Here is a 25,322-nt window from a genome sequence, read left to right as displayed (position 1 = left end):
AAGTAGACATCAGACAATAGTATAAAACAATAAAAACGGCCAGTTCACTGCACCTTTAACTGCTGGCACATCCACCACTACCTGTCCTACTTCTTAAAAGTGCAATATCTTGTTTTTTGTAAATACAAATTTGTAATATACACTACAGTACACATATTTGACAACACCCCTAGATATTATTCTATTTCGACAATTTATAAAAATGTACATTTTTCAATATTTCGTATATGTATGCACATACTGTGTGTTTAGTAGAGCTCCTGTAACCACAAATTCCTTGTGTGTGTGTGTGTGTGTGTGTACACAACAGATTTGATATTGCGGTTTTTTAGGTTTGTAATTTAGATTTGTCATTGGTTTTGCAACTTGTTTTGTTATGCCCTTCTCGGCCACCGTCTTGAGGGGGTGGCGGCCACGTGAACAGGCATTGCGCGCTCACGGAAACGAACATGGCGGCGAGAGTCCTGCACGCGCTGGGATGCGGCCTGAGACACGCGACGCTCCAGTCGAACCCGCAGTCGCGGCTCTCTGTCAGGTCAGATGAAGTCGTTCATTATTATCATCATGACGTTTTAAACACACGTTTATCTGCGCGCTGACTCAGATCTGTCACATACATGCAAACATAACCTTCATAACGCGTTTAAAACAGCGTCTTTATCATACGGAGTAAAGCGAACGCAGTTTAGATGAGCTCATCACTTTACTGTGACGCGATCGGACAGTGTCTGATTATTGACTCGTGCTGAAGGTCAACATGAATTCAGCAGCAGTGTTTACTGTTTGATCACGTGTCACTGCATCGCTGTAGAGTTTAGCAACAGCCACTGAGAGGCATGACAACAACACGCATTAATACTGTAATGAACGGAGAGCATATCGAATACTTTGTGTTGGAGGAATATGTCTGATATATTTGTTGTGAACTGTCTCATTTTAGGAGTGCGTCTTCAATCAAATCTCTGTTCGTACGAAAGGTGGATCCTAGAAAAGATGCTCACTCTCACCTGCTCGCTAAAAAAGAAGACAACAACCTCTACAAAATTCAGTGTATGTGTGTGAGAATGTGTGCTGCATTACAGTTCATGTGGTTTCACTCACCTGCACTAAAAGAAAACCAGCCGCAAGTTGACTTTTCCCACATTGTTGTTTACATGTTTTATGTTGTCAGAGACATGTTTATGTTCATATGTCCAGTCAGTAACAATGACAGTTGCTTGCAAACGCTGCTTTGTATTCAGTCGTTCACAAGTAAGCTGTGGTTTGGTCATGAATGTGCCACTCACTGAATGGAAGGAATGTCGAAAGAGACGATCCTGTGTTGGGAAGCCAGATCTTTTGACACACTTTCAGACACATTTGACCACTCACTGAAAGACAATAGCCAGGTTTCCATTACAGATTTGCGCAAAATTTCAGTGATGTTTTCTAAATGTCGATTAAAACTATATCGCGGAATGACTGATTCTTCTCACGATAAGTCATTCTGGCCGTACTGCTTTGTACTTGTTATGGCAGGTTGCAAACCAACTTTAGTGCACAGTGCACCTGCTGTGATGAAAGAGAGAAATTTTCATATGACCTCACTGTTCCTAATAAATCTCCATACTGCACTCACTCGTTTTCCTGCATTTGAGCCGTCATAGAAGATATTACTTCATGTGAATTCCTTACACCCCATCTTTCCAAATGTTCTGCCAAAACATATCGCAAATGGTCATTTTTCATACGCCACGTGAGTGTTTAAATTCCTGCCTGAGATTCAGCTGTCACTGTAAAAAACTGATAAACAGCGCACTTGCACTTGCAGGCGTGTGTCATTGCAGCCAAAACTACTCCAGGTTTGTCAAACATAATCCAACGTGTGTAACGATGGCTTTAGGATAATACAGTACGAGAGGGTGATTTAAAAGCATAATGAGCCGTTTACTCTCGTATTGCTCTCGTATGATCATTTAAGCAGATCGGTCTGTGCAGCGCGCGCGTGAGGTTAAACACCTCTGATAAGCCCCTAACTGAACATTGCGATGGATTCCGTTGTGCTGAGAGGGATGGCTTTGTGTACGTTTGCTTGGAAGCAGTCGCATGGTAATGATGAGAGCGTGCCGGGTGTGGATGGTAAAGAGCAATGTGAGTGCAGGCCGGCGGGGGAGTGGGGACAATCGGGCACAGTTGAGAGCAACCGGGCTAAATGAGAGTACGCCCTAAGTAATGAATGGCAAACACTGAATACTTCTAGTAGATGGCTGTGACGTCACGTGCGTGATCACTGTCGACTAGTTGGACACAAGCACAGAAGTGCTGCCATTCATAAACCAACAAACATTTACAATTCATATTCTAAACACGAGGTGTAAATGATATGTCAGTCGGCACCTGTCCTGTCTTTGAGTGGAAATATAACTGTGCAGGACTTATTTTTCTCATGTCTCTCTTTTACAGTTCATAACGTCAAGCCCGAGTGTCTGGATGATTATAACAAACTCTGGTAAGATCACATCGAGTTGCAGTGATCTCACACACATCACAGGTCATCCTCAAATCTCTTCACTCACGTACACATTGTTTTGCAATGTATGTTACACAAATAACTTCTTGTCTGTTTTAAGTCAAGCGTAAGGGAAAATGTTGTTATTTACTCACAACTTTGTCTTATATATGATATACTGTATGTCCACTCCTCCTTGTTTGATGATAACAGACAGAAATTGAAGAAACTGAAAATGGTGTTAGAACACACAAGATCAAGGGTTTAATTCACACACGACACACACACACACACAGATTAATTGTAGAGAGTAAATTACTTTAGATAAAATGCGGCGTTAGATTAAAATCAGGAGGATGTTTATTGGATTGGATTTATCGTGTTGTACAGTGTTGTGTATGGTGTGTTGTGTGTTTAGGGGTTGGGTCATGAAGGATTTGTGTGTTTGTGTTTGTATATACAGTGAGGAGGTTTTGCCATCTATTCATGCTGATCCCAATTACCCGTGTGAACTGGTGGGTACCTGGAACACATGGTATGGAGAACAGGATCAGGCGGGTGAGCTGTCATTATTTACCCCCCCGCTGATACTTAATGAAGTGTAAATGACCTGAACAATCATCACCATTATTTTCACACTGCTCGTACAATATAATGTCAGGTGTGTATGTGACACATGTAACTTGACAACATGTGTGTGTGTGTGTGTGCGTGCGTGCGTGCGTGTGTGCGTGCGTGTGTGCGTGTGCGTGTGTGTGTGTGTCCATCAGTTCATCTGTGGAGATACAGAGGAGGATATCCGGCCCTGACTGATGTCATGAATAAACTCAAGAAGAATAAGGTGTGTTGTCATTCATGCATTTGAATGTTTCAGTCAGGACTATATTCAACTTTCTGTTCTGCTGCCATAGTAACAGAGACTTATCCCATTACCGGTGCTCTTTTTTAATTTCATTGTATTTTTTACTTTATTTTAATACAATTGAAATGAAATGACACTGTAAAAAACAACTTATAATAGTAAAAATCCACTCGCTCCTTTTTTATAATCCACATAAACCAGAAGTACTCTCTTCCGATGAGCGGTTTCTGATTCTCCCCTATGATGACGTCATCGTAGGGAAAACTCTGCCCACAACCAGCAATGACCTGCCCTATTAGCAAAGCCATTGCTGTATCCACTCTGTGCCAGGGCTCTAGACTGCAACCAACTGGTCGCATTTTGTGACTATATTTTATATCTGCCAAACAGATCATTATAGACTTTTGCGCAGTATAAATTTAATGTGCAGAAACATTATATTGTTTCCTCCTTCAGCCATTTGCTTATCTATCAGTGCCCCGCCCCCAAGACCGTAATGCGGAAGGATCAACAGAGCAGACGATTGAAGCACTCACTCTTGCAACTCAAATAAATGTTTCACATGCAGAATACAAGTATTTCCACGGCTAAGGTACAGAACCGTAACGATAACGAAATGTATTGTATGCGGTGTGAAGCTAATGCAGGAAACAACATTTGCAACAGGGTGTTTGAACTTTAAGCACTATACTATTGTATAAATCTCTCCAACAAAACTGCAAAGCATAAAAATGTTAGACACAACGTTAAATACTTCTTATTTGTGAGTCGTTCTGAATAAAAGCCAAACATGTATCGATGCAGTTTCATGAAGTAAAATCACTGAAAGCCTTCAGTTCTCGCGGGTTGTTTGAGATAGTCGGAGCGAAACAAACTAAACGGAGTTCTCCTTCACGTCTTCTTACTCTGAAACAGACATAAACACACAATTCCGTCAAATTCCCATATTAGCAAGTATCCTTGCAAAAGAAGTCTGTTTCATGAACGTTCACAGTTGGGAAATACATGTCACGCTATATTAGATCCGTATACTCACTCTTAACGGGACAGCAGCATAATAACAATCTCTGTTTATAATGTTCATCAAACAACAAAGGACGGGCCCAAAAACACTCACTGACATTAAGGGAATTGTGTTCTCTTTATTCGAGTTGTTCACAACAGATAAAGGAAAAAAGTAGCATACAATAATTTGAGTTTGTTAATGATGTGCTTTAAATATGGTAAAATGTTGAGAGTTTATGTATAAACAATAATGATTTATATTCATTTGTAATTGGTTTATTTATGTATTAAACACATTTAGATGTAGGTTTAGTCTTTCTTTTGTCTTGCCTCACCGCACAACCCTGGTGCTCCCAAATTAAGGGCTGGTGCCACCTCTCTGAAATGTTAGTCTAGAGCCCTGCTGTATTGTTTGTGTGATTGTACGATGTCTGTGCCAAAGAGGCTTTACAAATGTAGGGTTGTGAGATGTACTAATGAGCATAAATGTCTCCATAGACTTCCACCATCTGACTCACTGAGGACATCCTGGTTAAATTAGATTTTTGCTGTGAAAGCTGTTCTCAGTAACAGTCATTAACCTTAATTTACTTTAAAGGTGCAGTGAACTGGCCGTTTTTATTGTTTTATACTATTGTCTGATGTCTACTTATGACGTTCGTGTGGTTTTTATATTCGAAAACATCAAAATCAATAAGTAATAGGCTATTTTCTACCCTGGTTTTGAGGCCGGCTGGAGAAACGCTCAGTTTTTAAGGGCGGGCCGCATAGAAGACTTGGGAGTAAACGCCCACTGCTGTGATTGGATAGCAGCTTGCGTAGTTGACTTAGTTGGAGCCTTCTGTGAATTTGGTTAGACACGTAACGTTACGTAATGTGATTTTACTCAAATTTACGGACTTATTTTCCGGATGTGATGGCAAGGCTTTGCGTATAGTTTGTATAGCCTATAGTTGTATGGTGTTGAGTCATATATGACCGTACATGTCAGCATTCAAGACCCGCGAACCGGACAGAAGATCACCGCGATCACGGGTCTCAAATGTTATAGTTTTCATGATAAATAAACAAACGGTAGACTCCCGGTCAAAATGACCCAGCACCAGAAATAATATCAAAACACTTCGCAAACGGTGGATAAAACCTTGAAAAATGATATATGAGCCCGCCAAGTCACAGAGATGCCAATTACAATTATTACAAATGACTAGAGGTCCCCAGGTAATACTATCAGGGCATATCAAGCGATCTCTAACAAAGCAATAGTGCAAAAAAAACACATAGTACAAATATGTTTTACTCACGTAAGATTGCTGCGCCATTCCTATCGGATCCAATATTGACGGCACAGCACTGCTTTTTCATTTGAGTCTCTCCGCAAAGACTTGTTCAAGGAATCCGCGTTGAAATGAAGCGAACAAACGCTGAATGTTTTCCCCACATGAGCTGGAACGTCTTTAAAAATGAACTTCAACCACGCATTACTAATGTGGGAATCCGAAGGACAGTTATACAGCGACTGTGTTCTTCCACAACCAGGCACTGCAAAATCTTTAACGGCATGATGCTTACACTCGCTCTATCTGGTTCCGTGCAGCTTGTGTTCAGTACTGTCATGTGCGAACCAGTGGGCGGGGCTCCAGAAGTAGGCATTGATATTCTTCTGTGGAGGCGGTGTTCAAACTATAGGTGCATTCCAGGACCTGCCGTTCACTGAGCCTCGTGTCAATAACAGTTGTTATTTCAGTAACAAGGGCGTTTTCAGGTCTGACACTTACAGGATGTTCTCTTGAATATGATTCCCTCTTGTATAACAAAAGCTCGGGTTAAAATTGTGGTCCTAGTTCACTGCACCTTTAAGACATTTGTTTTCTGGAAAAAAATGATACCTTGCATGACACATTGTGTTAGAATTTGACAGTCAAAAAAACAAAATGTGTGAAAACAGCCTATTTTTGCTTCAGGTTCTAAAGGGTTAATGCAATATCGCTCTTGTAGTCGTGTGATAGTGCTCTTATGTCAGCCACAGGCTCAAGTAGAGGAGGCCAACACAGCCGCTGATATAAGAGCACTATCACACAACTATGAGAGCGATATTGCATTTCTACAACCGTTCCACAGCACAAGCATGTTGATTAATCAGAAACAACATCGGAGTGTCTTTAAAACCCTCTGGTTTTTAAAGGAAAAGGGGAACTACTTTCTTCTGTCCCGAATTCCAGCCCAGCATACAGTTAAACAAACATCCGCTACTAATTCTAAACCGTCACTTATTTTAAATGTGTGCTGTGCTGCTTCAGTGAAGTTATTAATGAGAAATAACGAGGCAGGACGTGCGTGTGAATGAAAGAGAGAGACTGCAAAAGGAAACTCACAGAAAATGTGTTATTTCCATTGCACTGCGACACTTTCCAATGTTTTTTATTGTAAAGATGCTTGGTTACAGTAGCAAGTTCTCCCTCTCTCTGTTTCTATGGGAGTCGCAACCATTCACAGCTGTGAATTGAGCGAAGTTACTTTAGTTTCATGATGCGAGTCCCAGACTTCACATACTCTGTAGTCACGTTGGAAAGGTCACCCATGACATAAGCAGAAGTTCCGACCCAGTGTTATCGAGTGTGGAGAAAGAAGACCTTGTGGATCGTGGAGGCAGTGCATGCCGAGTATTTATGTTTAAAAAGTATATACATTTTTCATTTTCTTGGAAAATGACTAATGGTTTTACAAGACATCACCCTTATTCATCGGCTGGTGTCGTGTAGAGCCTTTTGAAGCTGCGATGAAACTGAAATTTGGACCTTAAGTGCATATTTTGGAGAACAACCCTGGAAAGCTTTCCTCAATTTGTTTTTGACAGAAGAAATAAACACACGGACATGTGTGTGAGTGAATTATCATGACATTTTAATTTTATAGTGAAGTACTCCTTTAAGGTAAAGTAAGTAGAGCTGGGAATCGATTCAGATGTTTTGATTCGATTCTCAAGCTCTCGATTTGATTCTCAATTCAGTTCAATGCATGCATCCAGATAAAAATCATATAGATATTAAAAAGAAAGAACAGTAAACATCAGATTACAGTGGTGAATTAATAAAAAGAAATGAAAAGCCACAAACTTGCAGTTTCCGCAAAGAATTTGTGGAACTGTGGTGTTTGGTGATGTCACACACTAATTAACATATTTGTGATGTCATCGTCATTCATAGTTTTTGAGTTGCAATTTCGCTTCTACTCTCTCAACATTCTGTATTTTAATACAGCTTGTTGCTCAAAAAAGCCGTTCTCATTTACATATTTTCTGTTTCTGTTGTCAGTTCTGATTCGGTTTCTGTCATCGTCTGATAAAATCACCACACACACGTGAAAGAGCAGTGATATGGCGCTGTGTTGTAGCCCATATCACTGCTCTCCCACGTGTGTGTGGTGCTTTTGTCAGATCTATGTAATCATGCGCTAATTTACAGACAAACTGTGTTAAGGTTTATATATCCAAACAGTCGTCACAACTGTGTTTGGAACGCCGTTTTGTATTATTTTCTTTGTCAAGCGGCCGCTGTATGGTGAAGTGACTGTGCTGCTGCTCACTGCATAGAGTCACGGTGCGAGAGAGACGAGCGCTGTTCCCGGGAGAGCGAGACTACGCGGGGCAGGCAGTACTGCCGACATTTTCCCACTGAATGAAAGTTAAGGTTTATCCAAAAAGGCGCTTGGTTTGTCATTATGTGCTTCGTCTGAACAAAACACAACATACTTTTCATCCGCCATGTTAATTAAGCAATGAATGAACTATAGGTTCCCAGTTGTAACATCCCCGTTGTAAAAACAAAGTGACATCTAGTGGAAAAGACTAGTAGTAACAATAAGATTCACGTTAATGATCTCTTACAGTATGTTTAATGCTTGCCAAAATATGAAAGAAAAAAATCAATTCATGATGCTTGAGAATTGATATGAAATCAACTGTATTAAAAAACGATTAATCGAAAAATCGGAAAAAAGTTCCCAGCTCTAATAGTAAGGCGAGACATTCTTTTGACCAATCACAACAGACTGTTAAGCAGAAACTGGTAAGGGGCCAAACATCATAACAGATCAGCTTGGGTCAGCTTGACCAATCAGAGCGTATCGAAACTTCATAGAAATCAGAAAAAATCTGATCGTTTTATGAGAAGAGTGACAGCGGTGAAAAATAACGGTAAAGTATGTTAAAAACTAAGAGTGAACTCCTGTTATAGTGCACCACAAAAACACAATAAAGAGCATGCATTAACGGTGCCAGTGGGGCTAGAACAGCCTTAGCCAACGGGGTGAGCTGCCCACTGCTCCGGGTGTATATGTGTTCACGACTTGCAGTGCGTGAGTTCACTACTCACTGGACGAGTTAAATAGCTGACAAATTGGTCACTCTCAATGGACGGGTCCAGTGGAGGATAATCGAGAACTGGCCAGTGGTGCAGAAAGAAGAAGTCAATGGCTGTGATTTATGCGGATGGACACAGCATGGGCTGCCTGATGACCTTGTAACAATGCAACACACACCCATGTCTGATCTACCTGTGGTGGGCCTCCCTTGGCTGAGGGCGTCTTGTGATAAAAGACCGAAACACCCAATGAGGCTGAGGAGCACAACTGACCATGTGTCGCATTGATTGGAGCCATACAAAAGGCATCTTTCACTCAGGATAATGGATGTGATGAAAGTGGGACACACAACTCATGAGATGTCTCTCTGTTAATAGCAAGTATGTAAGTGAACTGAGCCGTGCTCTCCATAAAGATGAGAAGGTTGCAGCACTGAAAACCCTCGCAATAACTCTGCTACCAGATTTATTTGAGCTGTGATCGTCTGTTCATCCATCTTCACTGAGCTTTTCTATGTTGTTCCAGAAAAGGTGAAACTGATAGTGACATGACCAGCGGTGCACATTTGGCATTCTGATAGTTAGAATATTTTTACTTTGCCTCAGCGGCCCTGACGTGCCTGGGGAAAAGAGCAATCGCTCTCTGTTTGATGCCTTGTGTCTGCTTTTAAAATAACTAGAGATGCATGCTGTCAGTGTTCTTGTACACAGACGTATGACTTAGTTTGACTTCCCACGTGCGGTTCATGTCCGGCATCTGTTTGCACTGGGACCGCTCTATCTATCAGTTTCAAACCATCTCCAAATCCAGCGTTATATCCACCGTTTATATAACATTTATCACCCAAATGCAGTGAACAAACAGATACAGCTGAAATTTCGTCAGCCGAGTGAAGCGGCATAGATGGGCGTTCTCTTTCTCATGCTGACTGGATGACGCGTGGGCCTGCTTTTCCAGGAGAATTGTCCAATAAGAGACTAAGAACCCTTGTTACGAGACGGGAATCCATGTTTAAAAAAAACATTTCCGAAACCTGTACGAACCCTGGCGGAGGTGTATCTAGCACAGAAATACTGCGTCATACGTCCAACTCGTTTTGTGACAAGTTGACCTTGTTAAGCTTGAAAAGCCAGCACGTTCAACAGTGTAAAGAAGTCAGAATGCATGACATGGCATGATACCCCATCTTTAAAGTTTGAGTAGGCAATCCTGTCCAGAAACGTTTTTTGTTATGTTGGTTGGAAGTCTCTTTACATCCTGTTAGCACTCAATAAGTAAAGTGATTATATATTGTTTGTGAAAGGCATAGGACCAAAAAACGTTTGCTCGGTGCGAGGGCAATGATAGGTCATGTGTCCATTTTCAGTAAACGTATTTTGCATCCCATTGCACACCCTGTTCACGCAGACACCATACGTCATCAGCGCGGTCCATATACCCTGTGCAGAGTCAGACACAGCGGGAGAATGGCAGGTTAACACCTGGAACATAACTTTCCCCTTGTTAAATGTGTGCAAGTTTGCAAATTAAGGCCATCTTAAAAACTGCCACTACTAAAAACGTCTAATCAGCGAAGAGGTGAAAGCAGAATTCCATTCGCGAATGCATTCCGGTCCCTGACGGTCGGTTCGCAGGGGTTTCCCGCTTGGTCTGTTTGCGATTTTGTTCTGGAGGTTTCAACAGGAGATGGGTGTGAAAAATGGGAAAATCTTGGCCAAAACGGAAGTGCTGACGGGTATGATTATAATCGGTGTTGCTTTTCCACGCTGGGAGCAACTACAGGAGTCAATGGTTTCAAAGTTGATGCCATGGTAACTTCTGGACAGTACATGTTATGATTCAATTTTGATGGGTTTTGATTATGTTGCTTTTGTAGTTTGTGGACCTTTATGTTTTTCATCATTACCCAGCGTCTAATGGGAACTGTGCTGCATCTAATCCCGTTTTAAAGCTGTTGTTTATGGTAGTGGTTTTCGCTATTGTAGTAACGTTATTTACTTTGTACTGTAACGTGTTCTCACTTGTGAATGAGACATGATTTAATTGGAATTGATCCACGAGTTTCTGGTTTGTGTGCGTTCATGTGTTTTGGAGGAGGCGTGGCTTTGGACAGTGATTCGCATGGAGGGTGGGATCATGATTTCAGTGCTAGCAGGCTAAAGTTAGCATCTTACCAAATCGTCTATTCTGCCTTTAAGAGGCAACTCAATAGAAGAACATGCTGCTTGGCAATGCAAGCTGAACTAGCAGTGCGGTCTAGAGCAGTGGTTCTCAAACTTTCCAGATCAAATACCACCTTTAATAAAATGAGTTGTTCCAAGTATGTTCCAAGTATAGAAAACACATGAATAAACACTCAAATTAATAGTCGAGCTGTGAATCTTTCTCTTTACACCTCGTCCTCCACTTCTCATCTAATACAACACTTTTTTTATTTACCAGCTGTTTTCAAACTAAAGAACATGTTTTTTTCCATGTTTTTCAAGTTAGTCAGCAGTAATAGTGGACACAAAACACTTTTCTGTAGTGCACTGTAATCAGGGCTCTGTAAATGACTATCATGGGGATTTATTAACTTTGTGGGGACTTGCAGAAAGACTACAAACTTATATTAAAGACAAACAATGTGGAAAGAATATTTAACAGAAGATAAATAACTACACGTATACTTAAACATCAAGAGAACAGCTGTATATAACAAACATAGACGCACGCTTTACTGCAGCGGCTCGTCATAGAGACGCATCAAAAATACATCACAACGCACGCTTCATTGAGTTAACCTAGGCTATATGTATTCCATGATTATCTATCATGTATTAAACATTTAAATTTGTATTTAAAACACGAAATGTAAGTTAATGTATGGAGTTTTTAATTTCCTGTCGTGTCAAGTACCATCAGGGGGATCTTCAAGTACCACTAATGGTACGCGTACCATAGTTTCAGAACCACTGGTCTACACGAGAGATTTTTGCATCTTTCGCCTATTTCGCCTAGCATATAAACCCATGAACCCACCTTCAGTCGGTCTATTAAAGGCACATGTGTAATGTAATGTGACAGGAGCACATCCTTACTGTGAGTGTTTTGTATGGAGCGATTTTAGTCTCATTAATTATTGACGCGTAAAACAAGATGCACACATGCGTAAACAGTTTCACATGAATAAAACCTAATTTACGTGCACAAAGTATAAATATACATTTACAAAAAGCAATTCACGTGTGTAAAACAAAACTGCTTTCTCATAAAGTACGTTTCGCAAACACGACTGTGCACAAATATTTCGAAAATATATACACGTTTATCGTGTTATGTGAATGTGCAAATCGTCACTCACGTGTGAATCGCCTTGGATTTGTGTGTGTGTGCGTGTGCGTGTGTGTGTGTGTGTTTTGAGACTCTCCTGGCAGCGCAACCCCTCCCACGTGGGTTGTCGTACTCTTTAGCCAATCAGATTGAACCTTACCATTCAACCAATCATAATCGTGGAGAGCACAGGACTCAAGGTGTTAGCACTAAAGTCTCGTTTGTACAGCTTCGCTAATCTACACTCTGAGCTGTGTGATGCTGTATTAAAACATAATACAGCCACGCCATAAATCTGTTTTTATTAACTTATTTTGTAGAAAAAAAGTATGAACGTGTTCATGTTTGTATGTCCATACAATGTATGTTTTAAATGAACAAGGACAATAAATGACTAGTTCTTGGAAACATTGTTTTGTATGGGCGCATAGATTTGTAGCTAGCCGCCTTTTGGAAAATATCTCGCTTAAGGGGGCTGTGCTGCCAGGAGAGTCTCAAAACACACACACACACACACACACACACACACACACACACACACACACACACACACACACACACACACACATCCAAGGCGATTCACACGTGAGTGACGATTTGCACATTCACGTAACACGATAAACGTGTACATTTTAAACTTAAACTTTTGCGAAACGTACTTTATGAGAAAACAGTTTTGTTTTACGCACGCGAATTGCTTTTTGTAAATGTATATTTATACTTTGTGCACGTAAATTAGGTTTTATTCATGTGAAACTGTTTACGCATGTGTGTATCTTGTTTTACGCGTGAATAATTAATGAGACTAAAATCGCTCCATAGTTTTGCAGTGAGTGAGGAGGAAATATACTGCAAACTCTTTCTTGACCCCCAAAAACATGTTCTCTTAGAAGCAGACGTATCATTGAAAATGCTCCATCTGTACCTGCATAAGAGGATCAAATGTCCCGGCTGAATAAACAATAGAACCCTGCCCAAAATACCATAGAAAATGTCATGGATTATGGTAATTGAATTGGTTTTAATGGAAACTATAATGTTTATTGGTACGTGATGAATTCTATTGGTGGGAATAATGCCCAAAACGCACTACAAAAAGGAGTTTGTAATAGTATTTTAATGGAACCCATTAGAATTTCTTTAATGGGTTATTGTTATTTTTCAGCTGGGGTAGCCTATATTTGTCCGTGTTCAAACTTGACTTCTTTTTTTGACAAAAACAACTTTTTCTGAAAAAGCTGACAATGGCGCTTTTTTAGTGCTCGCAGCGTTGTGGTTACAAATAGCAGCCGGCAATGTTCAAGATCGCAATTGTGCATGGAGACAGCTTAGAGAGACAGGCTTCATAGGCAGCGTAACGGAAGTCTATTTGAATTATAAACAGAGAGCGTCTATGCTATAACCAATCATATATTTAGCAACTACAATACTCATTTCTCGCTAGTAATGCAATCAAAGGTTATTTTTGTGCAAAACTATGCTCCAACAGGCATTTTGGACGCCATTTAATTTTTTTGAGCTTGAGCCTTCTAGGCCAATCACGTTACTTGTATGTTGTTATGGAAACGACAGGTCTCTGTCACTGGTTAGCTATGAAAAAGGTGCTTGACAGGATGTTTTTTCAGAAAAGTTGAACTTTTTCCAACCTCAAACGACGCTCTGAGCTGCAGAAAAAGACGTTGGAATGCTAACGTGACTGACTGAGGAAACATTACAGCTTATAAATGAAATCTATCCACATCCTTTATCATGAATCCAAGTAATAAAAACAACAGAAACTCTACATTAAACCACACATTTTTAAACAATAGTGGGCTCACATCTGATTTCAGTAGGATAGCTGCACTAAGTCTACGCCACATAACACAATCAGTGATTTTCAACATTCAATAGATGTAACTTACACGCCTTCTTAATCACACTTACAGGTTATGATTCAGAGATGTTTCATGGTCCGAATAAAGTCGTGCAGACCCATCTTTCATGGACAAGCGTTTAGCAAATAAAAAACAAAAAGTTTGGATTATACTGCTGGTCAGTCGTGGGGAAAATGTTTTTTTCCTCTGGTTCTTTACATCAATATCCTTTGGATTTGGAAGTAAAAACATCTAGATGCTTGATTTTTCAGCACAGAAGACAATTCAATTCAATTCAATTTTATTTACATAGCGCTTTTCACAATGTGCATTGTTCCAAAGCAGCTTTACAGGAGCAAATAAGAAAAACACAGAAAGGTAAAACACAGCACAGTGCATGGTGTTTATAGACCAAGCAAGATCATTATAATAAATAATATCTAATAAATAAATGAATAAATAAATAAATAAATGCAGTCTCCCGGTGAGCAAGCCAACACTGCACTGCTCTGCTGTGGCGAGGAACCCAAACTCCAATGCTGAATAATGGAGAAAAAAAAACCTCGGGAGAAACCAGGCTCAGCCGGGAGGGCCAGATCTCCTCTGACGTGTCATGGCTGCACTCAGTGACCCCGACCAAAGCCACCGAGCAACGTCCACGAAGAACAGGGAGAGCCCACGAGCCGCGACCCAGGAAGCCCCACCCGCCGAAACCGTGCAGGTCCAACCCGGTCTCATTCCGCGATCAACAACAGACAACAGAGGAACAACCAGGGAAAAGTAGTAATGGCATAATTAACTTTATTCCTCTGTTGTCCGACATCGACCACAAAACAAGACCAACCAGACCAGATCCACACAGTCCCAACAAATGAAACGCCCCGAACCACAACCAACAAGCCCCCCCACTCCCCACAACACCCACCCAGCTACCTCCAATCAAAGTCACTGAGTGCAGCCATAACTTCAAACTGCTGTCGTGTGATGTAAGTTTAGCATTAAATACCAAGTATTGTAAATTTAGCATTTATGTGACAGGTAGTCCGTCTTTGCTCTCGGCTGGGGATGGAATTGTCTGAGCTGGGCCGGCCAGATGGTCGCCTTTTTCTTGGGTGGTGATGGAATTGCCTTGGATGGAGCTGGATGGTCAGTCAGTCCGCAGGCTCTCGCAGGAGGATGGCACGGGATTTTCCGATGTAGCTGGCGTAATCTCTAGTTGTGGATGGGCATATGACGTTCATCTGGGCCTGGCGGAATCTCTCCCTACCTCGGGATGGGCATCCCGAGGCGAGGGCAGAAACAGAAAGAGAATAATTAGCGTAGCTGCTGTTCATTAGCTATGTATTAGTGAATGCTTGGCTGAAAAGATGTGTCTTTAATCTAGATTTAAATTGGGAGAGTGTGTCTGACCCTCGAATAGTATCGGGGAGGCTATTCCAGAGTTTAGGTGCTACGTATGAGAAAGCTCTACCCCCTTTGGTGGATTTAGTTATTCTAGGTGTTATCAAAAGTCTGGAGTTTTGAGATCTTAGAGAGCGTGATGGGTTGTAGTGTGGTAGAAGCTCTGTTATGTAGGTAGGGGCTAAACCGTTTAAGGCTTTATAAGTAATTAAAAGAACTTTAAAGTCAATACGATACTTAATGGGTAACCAGTGAAGGGTTGATAACATTGGGGTTATGTGATCGTATTTTCTGGACCTGGTTAGAACTCTGGCAGCTGCATTCTGAACTAACTGTAGTTTGTTTATTGATGCTGCAGGACAACCACTAAGCAGTGCATTACAGTAGTCAAGTCTTGAGGTCACAAATGCATGAATAAGCTTCTCTGCATCAGCCACACATAAAATATTTCGTAATTTGGCAACATTTCTAAGGTGGAAGAAGGCTGTTTTTGTGACATTTGAGATGTGATTTTTAAATGACAGGTTGCTGTCTAATATAACGCCAAGGTCTTTAACTGTATTTGTTGGAGTAACAGTGCAGCCTTCAATTTGCAGGTCATAATCCGAAATATTCTGCTCACGTGTCTTTGGTCCGATAAGTAATATTTCTGTTTTATTAGAATTTAAAAGAAGGAAATTACAAGTCATCCAATGTTTTATATCTTCGATGCACTCTGCCAATTTGGATAGCTGGAAGGAATCATCTGGTCTTGATGAGATATATAGCTGAGTATCATCTGCATAACAGTGGAAGCTAATTCCATGTTTTCTAATAATGTTTCCAAGGGGCAGCATGTATATGGAGAATAGCAAGGGTCCTAAAACCGATCCCTGAGGTAATCCATAATTTACTTGCGTTAGATTTGATGATTCCCCATTTAAATGGACAAATTGATGTCTGTCTGATAAGTAAGATCTGAACCATTGTAGTGCCTGTCCCTGAATACCGGTATAATTGTGTAAGCGATCTAGAAGTATTTTATGGTCTACAGTATCGAACGCAGCACTAAGGTCGAGCAGGACTAGGAGTGAGATGTTACCTTTATCTGATGCTATAAGCAGGTCGTTTGTAATTTTAACGAGCGCAGTTTCAGTACTATGATGCGGTCTAAAGCCTGACTGGAATTTTTCGTGTATGTCATTATTTTGTAAGAAAGAGCACAACTGAGTGGACACTACTTTTTCTAGTATTTTAGACAGGAAAGGGAGATTTGAAATCGGTCTATAGTTTCCTAGTTCATTGGGGTCTAAGTTTGGTTTCTTGATAAGAGGCTTAATGACGGCCAGTTTAAAGGCTCCTGGGACATGGCCTAGATTAATTGACGAGTTGATAATGTTATAAATGGGCTCAATTGCAACGGGTAATAACTCTTTTAATAATTTAGTTGGTATGGGGTCTAATAAGCAAGTTGTAGGTTTAGATGTTGCAATAAGTTTAATTAAATCTTCCTGTTTTATAGGTGAAAAACACTGTAGCCTTTCTTTTGGGGCGATGGTTGGTACTAATTTATAGGACAGACTTGGAGGTTGAGATTTTACTATTTTGTCTCGTATGTTTTCGATTTTCTCTGTAAAAAAATTCATGAAATCATTGCTACCAAGGTGCGGCGGAATACCCAGGTCAGGTGAAGTCTGTTTATTTGTTAGTTTAGCAACTGTACTAAATAAAAACCTTGGATTGTTTTTGTTAGTTTCTATGAGGTTACGGAGGTGCTCAGCCTTTGCTGCTTTTAGTGCCTTTTTATAACAGTTTGCACTCTCTTTCCACGCAATTTTAAAGACCTCTAATTGGGTTTGTTTCCATTTGCGCTCCAGTTTACGTGTTTCTCTTTTAAGGGCGCGAGTGGTGCTATTGTACCATGGTGCTGCGTTTTTCTCATTAATCTTTTTTGACTTCATAGGTGCGACAGCTTCTAATGTATTAGAGAAAATAGTGCCCAATTTGCTGGTCATGTCATCGAGCGATTCTGTATTTATTGGTATGGTTATTAAAGGAGTCAGATCTGGCAAGCTCTTTGCGAAACTATCTTTAGTAGTCGAGGTAATTGTTCTACCCTGTCGATAACGAGTTAAACGGCTGATTTCTGCAGTGTGCAGTGTACATGTTATAAGATAGTGATCAGTGACATCGTCGCTTTGAAGTATAATATCTATATTGGTTAGATCGGCTCCGTGAGATATAATCAAGTCTAGTGTATGATTAAATCGATGAGAGGGTCCATTGATGTGTTGTGTTACTCCAAAAGAGTGTAATAGCTCTGTAAACGCCACTGCTAATGCATCGTAGCACTATCTACGTGGATATTAAAGTCTCCGACAATTAGTACTTTATCAACGTTAACCAATAGGTCCGATAGGAAGTCTGCGAACTCTTTCAGAAAACACAGCATCTTCTGGACGGGATGTGAACACACAAACTATCAGAAGTGTTTGTGGGCAGGTCAGAGTGTTTTGTGTTTCGCGGGCAGGCGGGGATTATGCATATGTGTTAATTCCTTATGTCTGAAAGTTACAGGCCTGAGATTGGCGAAAAAAAATGAATGACTCGTTCAGGCGATTTCAGAGTGGACTCTTTATTTTGAGATACACTATTTTTGTTTATCATGGACTTTTTTGATTAACAACTTTGCAGATCTTTAGCATTGAAGGAAAGCTACGTTACACACTGCTATAATGATCATTTAGGAAATCCAAGTAACTGGCTCTTTAATATTTTTAGATCAAAAGATGAAAAGAAGAAAAAGACATTTTTCTCAGCCGTTTTTGCTCATATTTAACAGTGGTGCCAACACAAAATATACATAAATATAAGATGATTGCAGTGCGCTCACGCTGGCCCATCTTGCATCAGGAGCAGGACTCGGTGTAAATGTAATAAATATCATCATTTACAGTCAATTATTAAAGGGATGGTAACTTATTGGGATAGTAAAGCCATACACATACCCCTAACCTTACCTTAAAGTAAACCAATGAAAGTTTCAAGAAGTGGTCTATTTTAATATTTCAAAATAAAGATGACTGACAGCATACAAACAGCATACATAATGTAACAATTGAAATGAAATTTACATGAGCAAAGTACTAACAAAGTTACTAACAACTAGCCTTTCCATGCCATTCATACCAGACCTGATTCTAATTAATCTTCCCAATTAAAACATTGTTCATTATGAAATGCTCTTAACATGCTGATTATTAATGCCGTTAATATTACTCATGCGAAATGTAGATACAAGACGTTATGGTTTATAATCGCTCACAAACCTATATAGCAAACAGTAATCTGACTGACAGCTAGAAATACTTGTTGTTTTGAATGATTCATCTGTCTCGCGGTCCGGGTCTGCCAATTGACAATTCACTGCCCTAAACTTCATGACTAAACACTTGTTAGCCAATTTTCAAATAGTTTCTTCTTTTATTGAATATAAACGCCTTTATGATCTGAGATGTGCTGGAAAGAGTGCGAGTTCGGCAAATGGTGGAATGGAACACGGGTCTACCGCATCGAAACAACACGCTTTACTCCACACGCCACTGAAGGCTCAGTTTACATCGCTGTCGTTCTTACTCTTTCACTATCCAGTCAGATGCTGGTGGGCGGAGCTTGTGTAAGAGCTTCTGAGGGCTGTTAGCACTGACTGTAAACAGACACGCTGGAAGAATTAAGCATGAAATAGAAGAGGAAAGTTTGTCCCATCTGTCCCCGTGGGAATTGCGCCCTTGCTTGAGTAGACATGATGAGAGATTCACAGCTGTTTTCAGTGGTGGAGAATGAGTGCTTCAGGACATCTGGAAAAACTCGGCATAAAGCACTTCCTACAAGGCATGGACAGAAGTTCACGGTTATGGTTGATGGAAATTGATGGAAAAAAAGAAGTAGGCTAAGTCCTTCGACAGCAGTACAAATAACATTTTTCAATAAAAATCTTTTTATTTAAGAATGTGAGATATTGTGGTTTAATTTCTTTTATTAATCATCATTTTCACTGCCATAATAGCCCATTGTCATTTACAATGAAGAGCCTAAAGTTTACAAACCAGCCTCACGCTGTTGACAGACAGATATTAATTCAACTCAAAATAAAAACAATAAAGAAAGACTCATTTTTAAATGACTCTTATAATGATGTAAAGATGAACACTTCACTCAAGATTCAAACCTCCGATGACAGTACGCCAGCACTTATTTTCACTGTAAGTAATCGGGGTATATCTGCTCAATCTCTACATGTAGCTCTGAGATCATTGTGCACATAATAATGACATGTCACCAAATAAACAGCTAGGTTTATGAAGGTCAGTGTAATAGTCTGATTTATTATGAGCACAGTTTCTTCAGTGGTGGATCTCTGTCATCGTGTGTCGGCTGAACTGTGACGTGAAGTAGTCTGTGTGGCGGTGTCTCTGTCATACGTTTGCGGTCTGTTATCATCATGACGCATATAAATGTTGGGTGATGGGAAAGGAACGTGATGTTGGGCTCTGAGGGCTCACTGCCAGTGTGATCTTACACACAGTTATCTTCTTACACCGGATAAAGACAATAGAATGCATCAGAACCCATTATAATATGAAATGTTGTCCACACTGCATGCGGCATGACGTGACAATCACAGTAGACCAAGCCGTGTGTCGCGCCGCGTCCGGTGCAATTCACTACTTACTCTGCTTCACCGGAAGTTTTACCAACTTTCATTTTTACAGTAGCGCCCTCCGGAAACGTGTGGAGACATCTTAGAAAAGTTGTTTCTTAACAGCATTATGAACGTAATGGCCTGATTACAGACTTATCAACAAGGTATATCTTCTACAAAATGACAAGAGATGTGTTTCTATTGTCTATTAATATGTGTTACTTTACTGTAAAGTGGCTTGAGAAATACATTTGATTTAAATTAACACTTGGGCTCTTTTTTATATGTTTCTAACATTATCAATAAATTGTGTTCAGGAGTTTTTGGAGTACAGAGAAAAGCGAGGCAAGATGTTATTGTCCCGCCGGAATCAACTTCTGCTGGAGTTCAGTTTCTGGAATGAGCCGGTGCCCAGAGACGGGCCCAACATATATGAGCTCCGATCCTATCAGCTCCGGGTGTGTACCTTCATCTGTCTATCTCATATATGTCCATCAGGTCACAAACCGGTTTATATGTGAAATGGGCAAGTGTCCATTTGTGTTAAAGAATGAGTGACAGTGTCCTGGGGGTCTCATTTATAAAACTGGGCATTAGGATCCTTACTAAAAGTGCGCCCGAAAACCAAAAATAGCGTACGCCAAAAAATATTCAGCTTTATGAAACCGTGCGTACGCACACCTGTAAGCAACATTGGCTTTATAAATCACAGATCACCTGCAAGTGTGCGTACGTGAATCAGCCTCATATCCCGCCCTGTACACGCCCATTTTTACCCATAAATACTCAATGCAAAGCACCTCATGAATGCTGATTTGTATATTAATAAGCCTGGCATCCAATCGGCTTGTAAGCCTGACGTCACGCACCATAATGGACGTAAACCGTTTCCGGGTCCAACCGCTATCAGATGCTGTAGAAAAATAACAAAAAGTGATGTAAAACTGCCGAAAACACCCGATCCCATCCTTTATCTCCATAACCAAATCACAAATGGCCACACATGAGATTCACTGAGATTTCCCAATTAATAATTGTTATAAGTATTAAGAATAATTATTATTATAATTATATTAAAGCCAAAGAAGGTCTCTGCAGCATTTAAATGTTTACAGCATTTAGACTGATCATTAATAACTCATTAAAATCACATCATTAATTACTGGTGTCCTCACCTGAGATCACATTTGAAGACATCATTGTAAAAGACGAATGTTTCTTCATTCTGGTTTTGTCATGAATTATAGTTAGGACTGATAACGAGGACATAAAGAAAGAAGAAAGGATTGTGCCAGAGCTTAATAGCTGTATTTCCAGACTTTGACATTTGATGATCATGCTCAGTATTTAGGGAAAATATTTAGTATTTATTTACACTGTGTTCTTCAGTTATGGTATCTGATGCTGTCCCTGTTCAGTCGGATCATCTCCTCCTCATGCGCTCATAGTGTGATGGTGAGACAGCGCTGATTAAATATTTAGATTGAATTTTTAAGATTTGAGTTGATTTTACAGGAAGGTGCATGAAACAATTATCACTCAATACAAGCGCAAATAACTCTGCAGATTTAGGCCCAATCCCAATTCTATTTTCTACCCCTTCGCCTACTCCTCGCCCCTTGCCCTTTGAAACAAAGTGGCAAGGGGAAGAGTTACAAATTTTCCGCTAAGAAAGGTACACCACTACTACACTGTTATACGTCATCATACGTCTTTGCTAGCTCCTAAAGTTACGTCAGAGGACATGCTGTGTGCGAGGCATTAATGCTTATAATCGTTTTTATCACACTTACTTTCTGCAATCGATGTTCACTAACTCACCATTTGTGTCTCACCTTGTCTCCAGAATGTGCGTACGCATGGGTCAGAGTTTGCTTACAGGTGCGCACATTCTCCCGTCAAGTTTGTTTTTAATAGATCACAACCTTTTGCGTGGAAAGTGGCGTACGCACGTTTCCAGCCCGTTTTGTGCGTTTATAAATGAGACCCCTGAGCTGTGATGATGTAACGCTGATCTACTTCTTTTTCTCACAGCCTGGAACCATGATCGAGTGGGGAAACTACTGGTGAGACGTTTCCTCTTCTTTTTCTCCTTCTCCTTCTTCTTCTCCTCCTCTACTTCTTCTTCTCCTCCTCCTTCTTCTTCTTCTCCTCCTTCTTCTTCTCCTCCTCCTCCTGCTTCTTCTCCTTCTTCTTCTCCTTCTTCTCCCCCTCCTCCTCCCCCTACTTCTTCTCCTCCTTCTTCTCCTCCTTATTCTCCCCCTCCTTCTCCTCCCTTCTTCTTCTCCTCCCCCTCCTTCTCCTCCCTTCTTCTCCTCCTTCTTCTCCTCCTTTTTCTTCTCCTCCTCCCTCCTTTTCCTCCTCCTCCCTTCTTCTTCTCCTCCTCCCCCTTCTTCTCCTCCTCCTCCCCCTTCTTCTTCTTCTCCTCCCCCTCCTTCTCCTCCCTTCTTCTCCTCCTTCTCCTCCTCCATCTTCTTCTCCTCCTTCTTTTTCTTCTTCTTCTTCTCCTCCTCCTTCCCCTTCTTCTCCTCCTCCTCCTCCCCCTCCCCTTCTTCTTCTCCTTCTCCTCCTCCTTCTCCTTCTCCTCCTCCTCCCTTCTTCTCCTCCTCCTTCTCCTCCCTTCTTCTCCTCCTCCTTCTCCTCCTACTTCTCTTTATCCTTCTCTTTCTTCTTCTCCTCCTCAATCTTGTCCTTGTTCTCCTCCTTCGCCTTCTTGTTCTCCTCCTCCATCTTCTTGTCCTCCTTCTCCTTCTTCTTCTTCTCCTACTTCTCTTTATCCTTCTCTTTCTTCTTCTCCTCCTCAATCTTGTCCTTGTTCTCCTCCTTCGCCTTCTTGTTCTCCTCCTCCATCTTCTTGTCCTCCTTCTCCTTCTTCTTCTTCTCCTACTTCTGCTTCTTCTTCTCCTTCTTCACCTTTAGTTGTTGAATTGTGAGAAAGTGATGGTAATGCTCATTAGATGTAACCCTTCCAAATATGGGATGATACAGAAAAGTGCAATACAGTGCAGTGCCCCCCTCAAAAAAAACCATATTTGACATTACCACACTTGAACACATTTTTCTGGATTCATCATTTTTTATGCACAAGCATTTGAGAAGAATAAGTTGATGAACTGAAATGCTAAATCAAAGGATTGGACCAGAAAACGTGTGAACTTCACACATACATGTTATATGAAAGTGAGCTTTAGCAGAATGTTCAGCTCTGTGTTTCAGTCTTGTGTTGTGTTGAAGGTTTCAATAACACAAAGTGTCTAAATATGGGGCCGCTGTTTTAGCTCTGCCTGACTTCATTTAAAACGCTGCACCGTAACGTTTGGAAGCGGTTCAATAATCCTCATATGAAAGAATCTGCATGTTTCTTAAAACAATCTTGATTTGTTCATCTTGCACACACAAAGAATTCAGAAGGAAAATGTTGAAGAAATGCAGAGGTGTACAGTAGAGTTGTTGTTGTTGTTGTTGTTGTGCAGGGCTCGAGCCATTGAGTTTCGACAGCAGAATCAGGAGGCTGTTGGTGGATTTTTCTCTCAGATCGGTCGCCTGTACATGGTGCATCATCTCTGGGGTGAGAGAACGGACCACTTTGACTGTTTTTACAGTAGCATTATTTATGACTCTGTAATTTACACACATCTATTCTAATGTTACGGGGTTTTTTTCTTCAGCGTACAAAGACCTTCAGTCACGAGAAGAAACAAGAAACGCAGCGTGGAAGCATGACGGCTGGGACGAGGCGGTGTATTACACAGGTGAGGCTGTGGTGAGCTCATGATCAGCGGAGAAACAAACAAACAAAAAGACAAGTCAATTGCAATAAAAAACAAACAAGTTCTGCACTTTGTAAACGTTTTGGTGATGTTTTTGTTCACTGATGTTGACTAAGAATAGATATAAACAAACATTTTGAAGTTTCCTTAGCTGTCCTGTGGCTCAGTGGTTAGAGCGTGGTGCTAGCAATGCCAAGGTCATGGGTTGGATCCCAGGGGGTTGCACATAGTCAGAAACAAAATGTTAGTATAATGCAATGTAAGTCGCTTTGGATAAAAGCGTCTGCCAAATGCATAAAAAAGTCACCCAATAATAAACCTCAGGTGACATCAGTAAAGGAAGATTGTTAGCTATTCAGGTGTCATGTGTTGGGTGTTATGTTCGGGCACTTATAAGACATTGTTCAAAACTCCAGGGTCCATTAACACACACATTTAATGATATTGCATCATCACTACAATACATGCAGCATCTCTCTTTGTACCAGCACGGCTGAGCTCTCACGAGCAGGAAGAGCTCATCTTGACCAATTAGAACACAGGTGAGTTTCCTCTGACAGGCCAACATATGAACACTACATTAGGGTTCAGACAGAAGCAGATGACAACACAATGCAGGGAGATTGTCAGCTCGTGTCAGCCTAACAGTGTGAAGTTATACAGACAATAACAGTAAACAATGCTCAAATAAAACTCTCCGATATTAAAGTACACAAACCACAGGAACCTTAAATGATTCTGGATATGTTTTTTGTTCTTTGTCTCGCAGTTCCTCTGATTCAGCATATGGAGTCGAGGATCATGATCCCAATGAAGACGTCTCCTCTGAAATAACCTGCTGAGAGTTTCAATTCTTCAGTGCTTTTGTTCTTTTTCAATGGCTTTCACATTGCGTTTCTTATTGGCTGTTGTTGACTTTTGATTAACCATTAAAAAAAACATGACACCTTTCATCAGATAATAAATAAATACATTTCTGTGTAGAAATAAGGGGAGATATCTGATGGTTTCTTTCCAGTTTGTTAAATACATTTTTGTCTTTTCATCTGTCACATCTTTGATTTAGGCAATGTTAACTGTCAGTTATTTGCCATTTCATCTTCATTGTAAATGAAATCAGAATGAATAACTTGAAAATGATTGATCACAATCATTTTAATATATCAGTGAAACATCTAACTGAACATATGGAAATCTTGTCTTGTTTGGGCTTCCATTTGATCTTCTTAAAGGTTTGAATAGCACTTTAGAGAATGCACCGTTTCTCTCTCCCTCTCTCTAAAGATCAATTTACAGAGTCTTCAGGAATGTTGCGTTGATGCTTTTAGCTGTGACAATATTGTTTGTATAACAAGACATGACTGTATTTATTGAGCTATTATTGCCTCTCCACTGATATGAAAGCCTGCGTGTGTTAATCATTTCTTTGATATCAATAATCAAGAAAGCCTTTATGCTGTCGATATTTCAGGGAAGAATGAGAAAATAAACCTGTGAACTCGCACGTTATATTATAAAAAAAAACATTTCTATTCATTTGTGTTCTATGCTTGAGCAAAAACATTTGAACTAATGAATAATGCAG

At 40.5% G+C, this 25,322-nt stretch overlaps 1 protein-coding gene across 1 annotated transcript; it reads left to right on the top strand.

The window, feature by feature from the left end:
* The first annotated feature begins 400 nt into the window (after nt 1-400).
* nipsnap2 (nipsnap homolog 2) lies at nt 401-25,273 on the top strand. Its single transcript, XM_057360959.1, has 10 exons — nt 401-535; nt 941-1,050; nt 2,443-2,488; nt 2,952-3,046; nt 3,259-3,329; nt 20,285-20,425; nt 22,002-22,033; nt 23,441-23,535; nt 23,636-23,719; nt 24,507-25,273. Exons 1-10 carry the CDS (start codon nt 450-452, stop codon nt 24,569-24,571), a joined length of 825 nt encoding a protein of 274 aa, XP_057216942.1. The 5' UTR covers nt 401-449; the 3' UTR covers nt 24,572-25,273.
* Nucleotides 25,274-25,322: the final 49 nt, after the last annotated feature.

The sequence above is a fragment of the Triplophysa rosa genome, linkage group LG19 (genome assembly GCF_024868665.1).
Source record: "Triplophysa rosa linkage group LG19, Trosa_1v2, whole genome shotgun sequence".
Classification (NCBI taxonomy): Eukaryota; Metazoa; Chordata; class Actinopteri; order Cypriniformes; family Nemacheilidae; genus Triplophysa; species Triplophysa rosa.
Note: the sequence above shows the minus strand (reverse complement) of the source record. Positions and strands in the feature narration are given on the sequence as shown.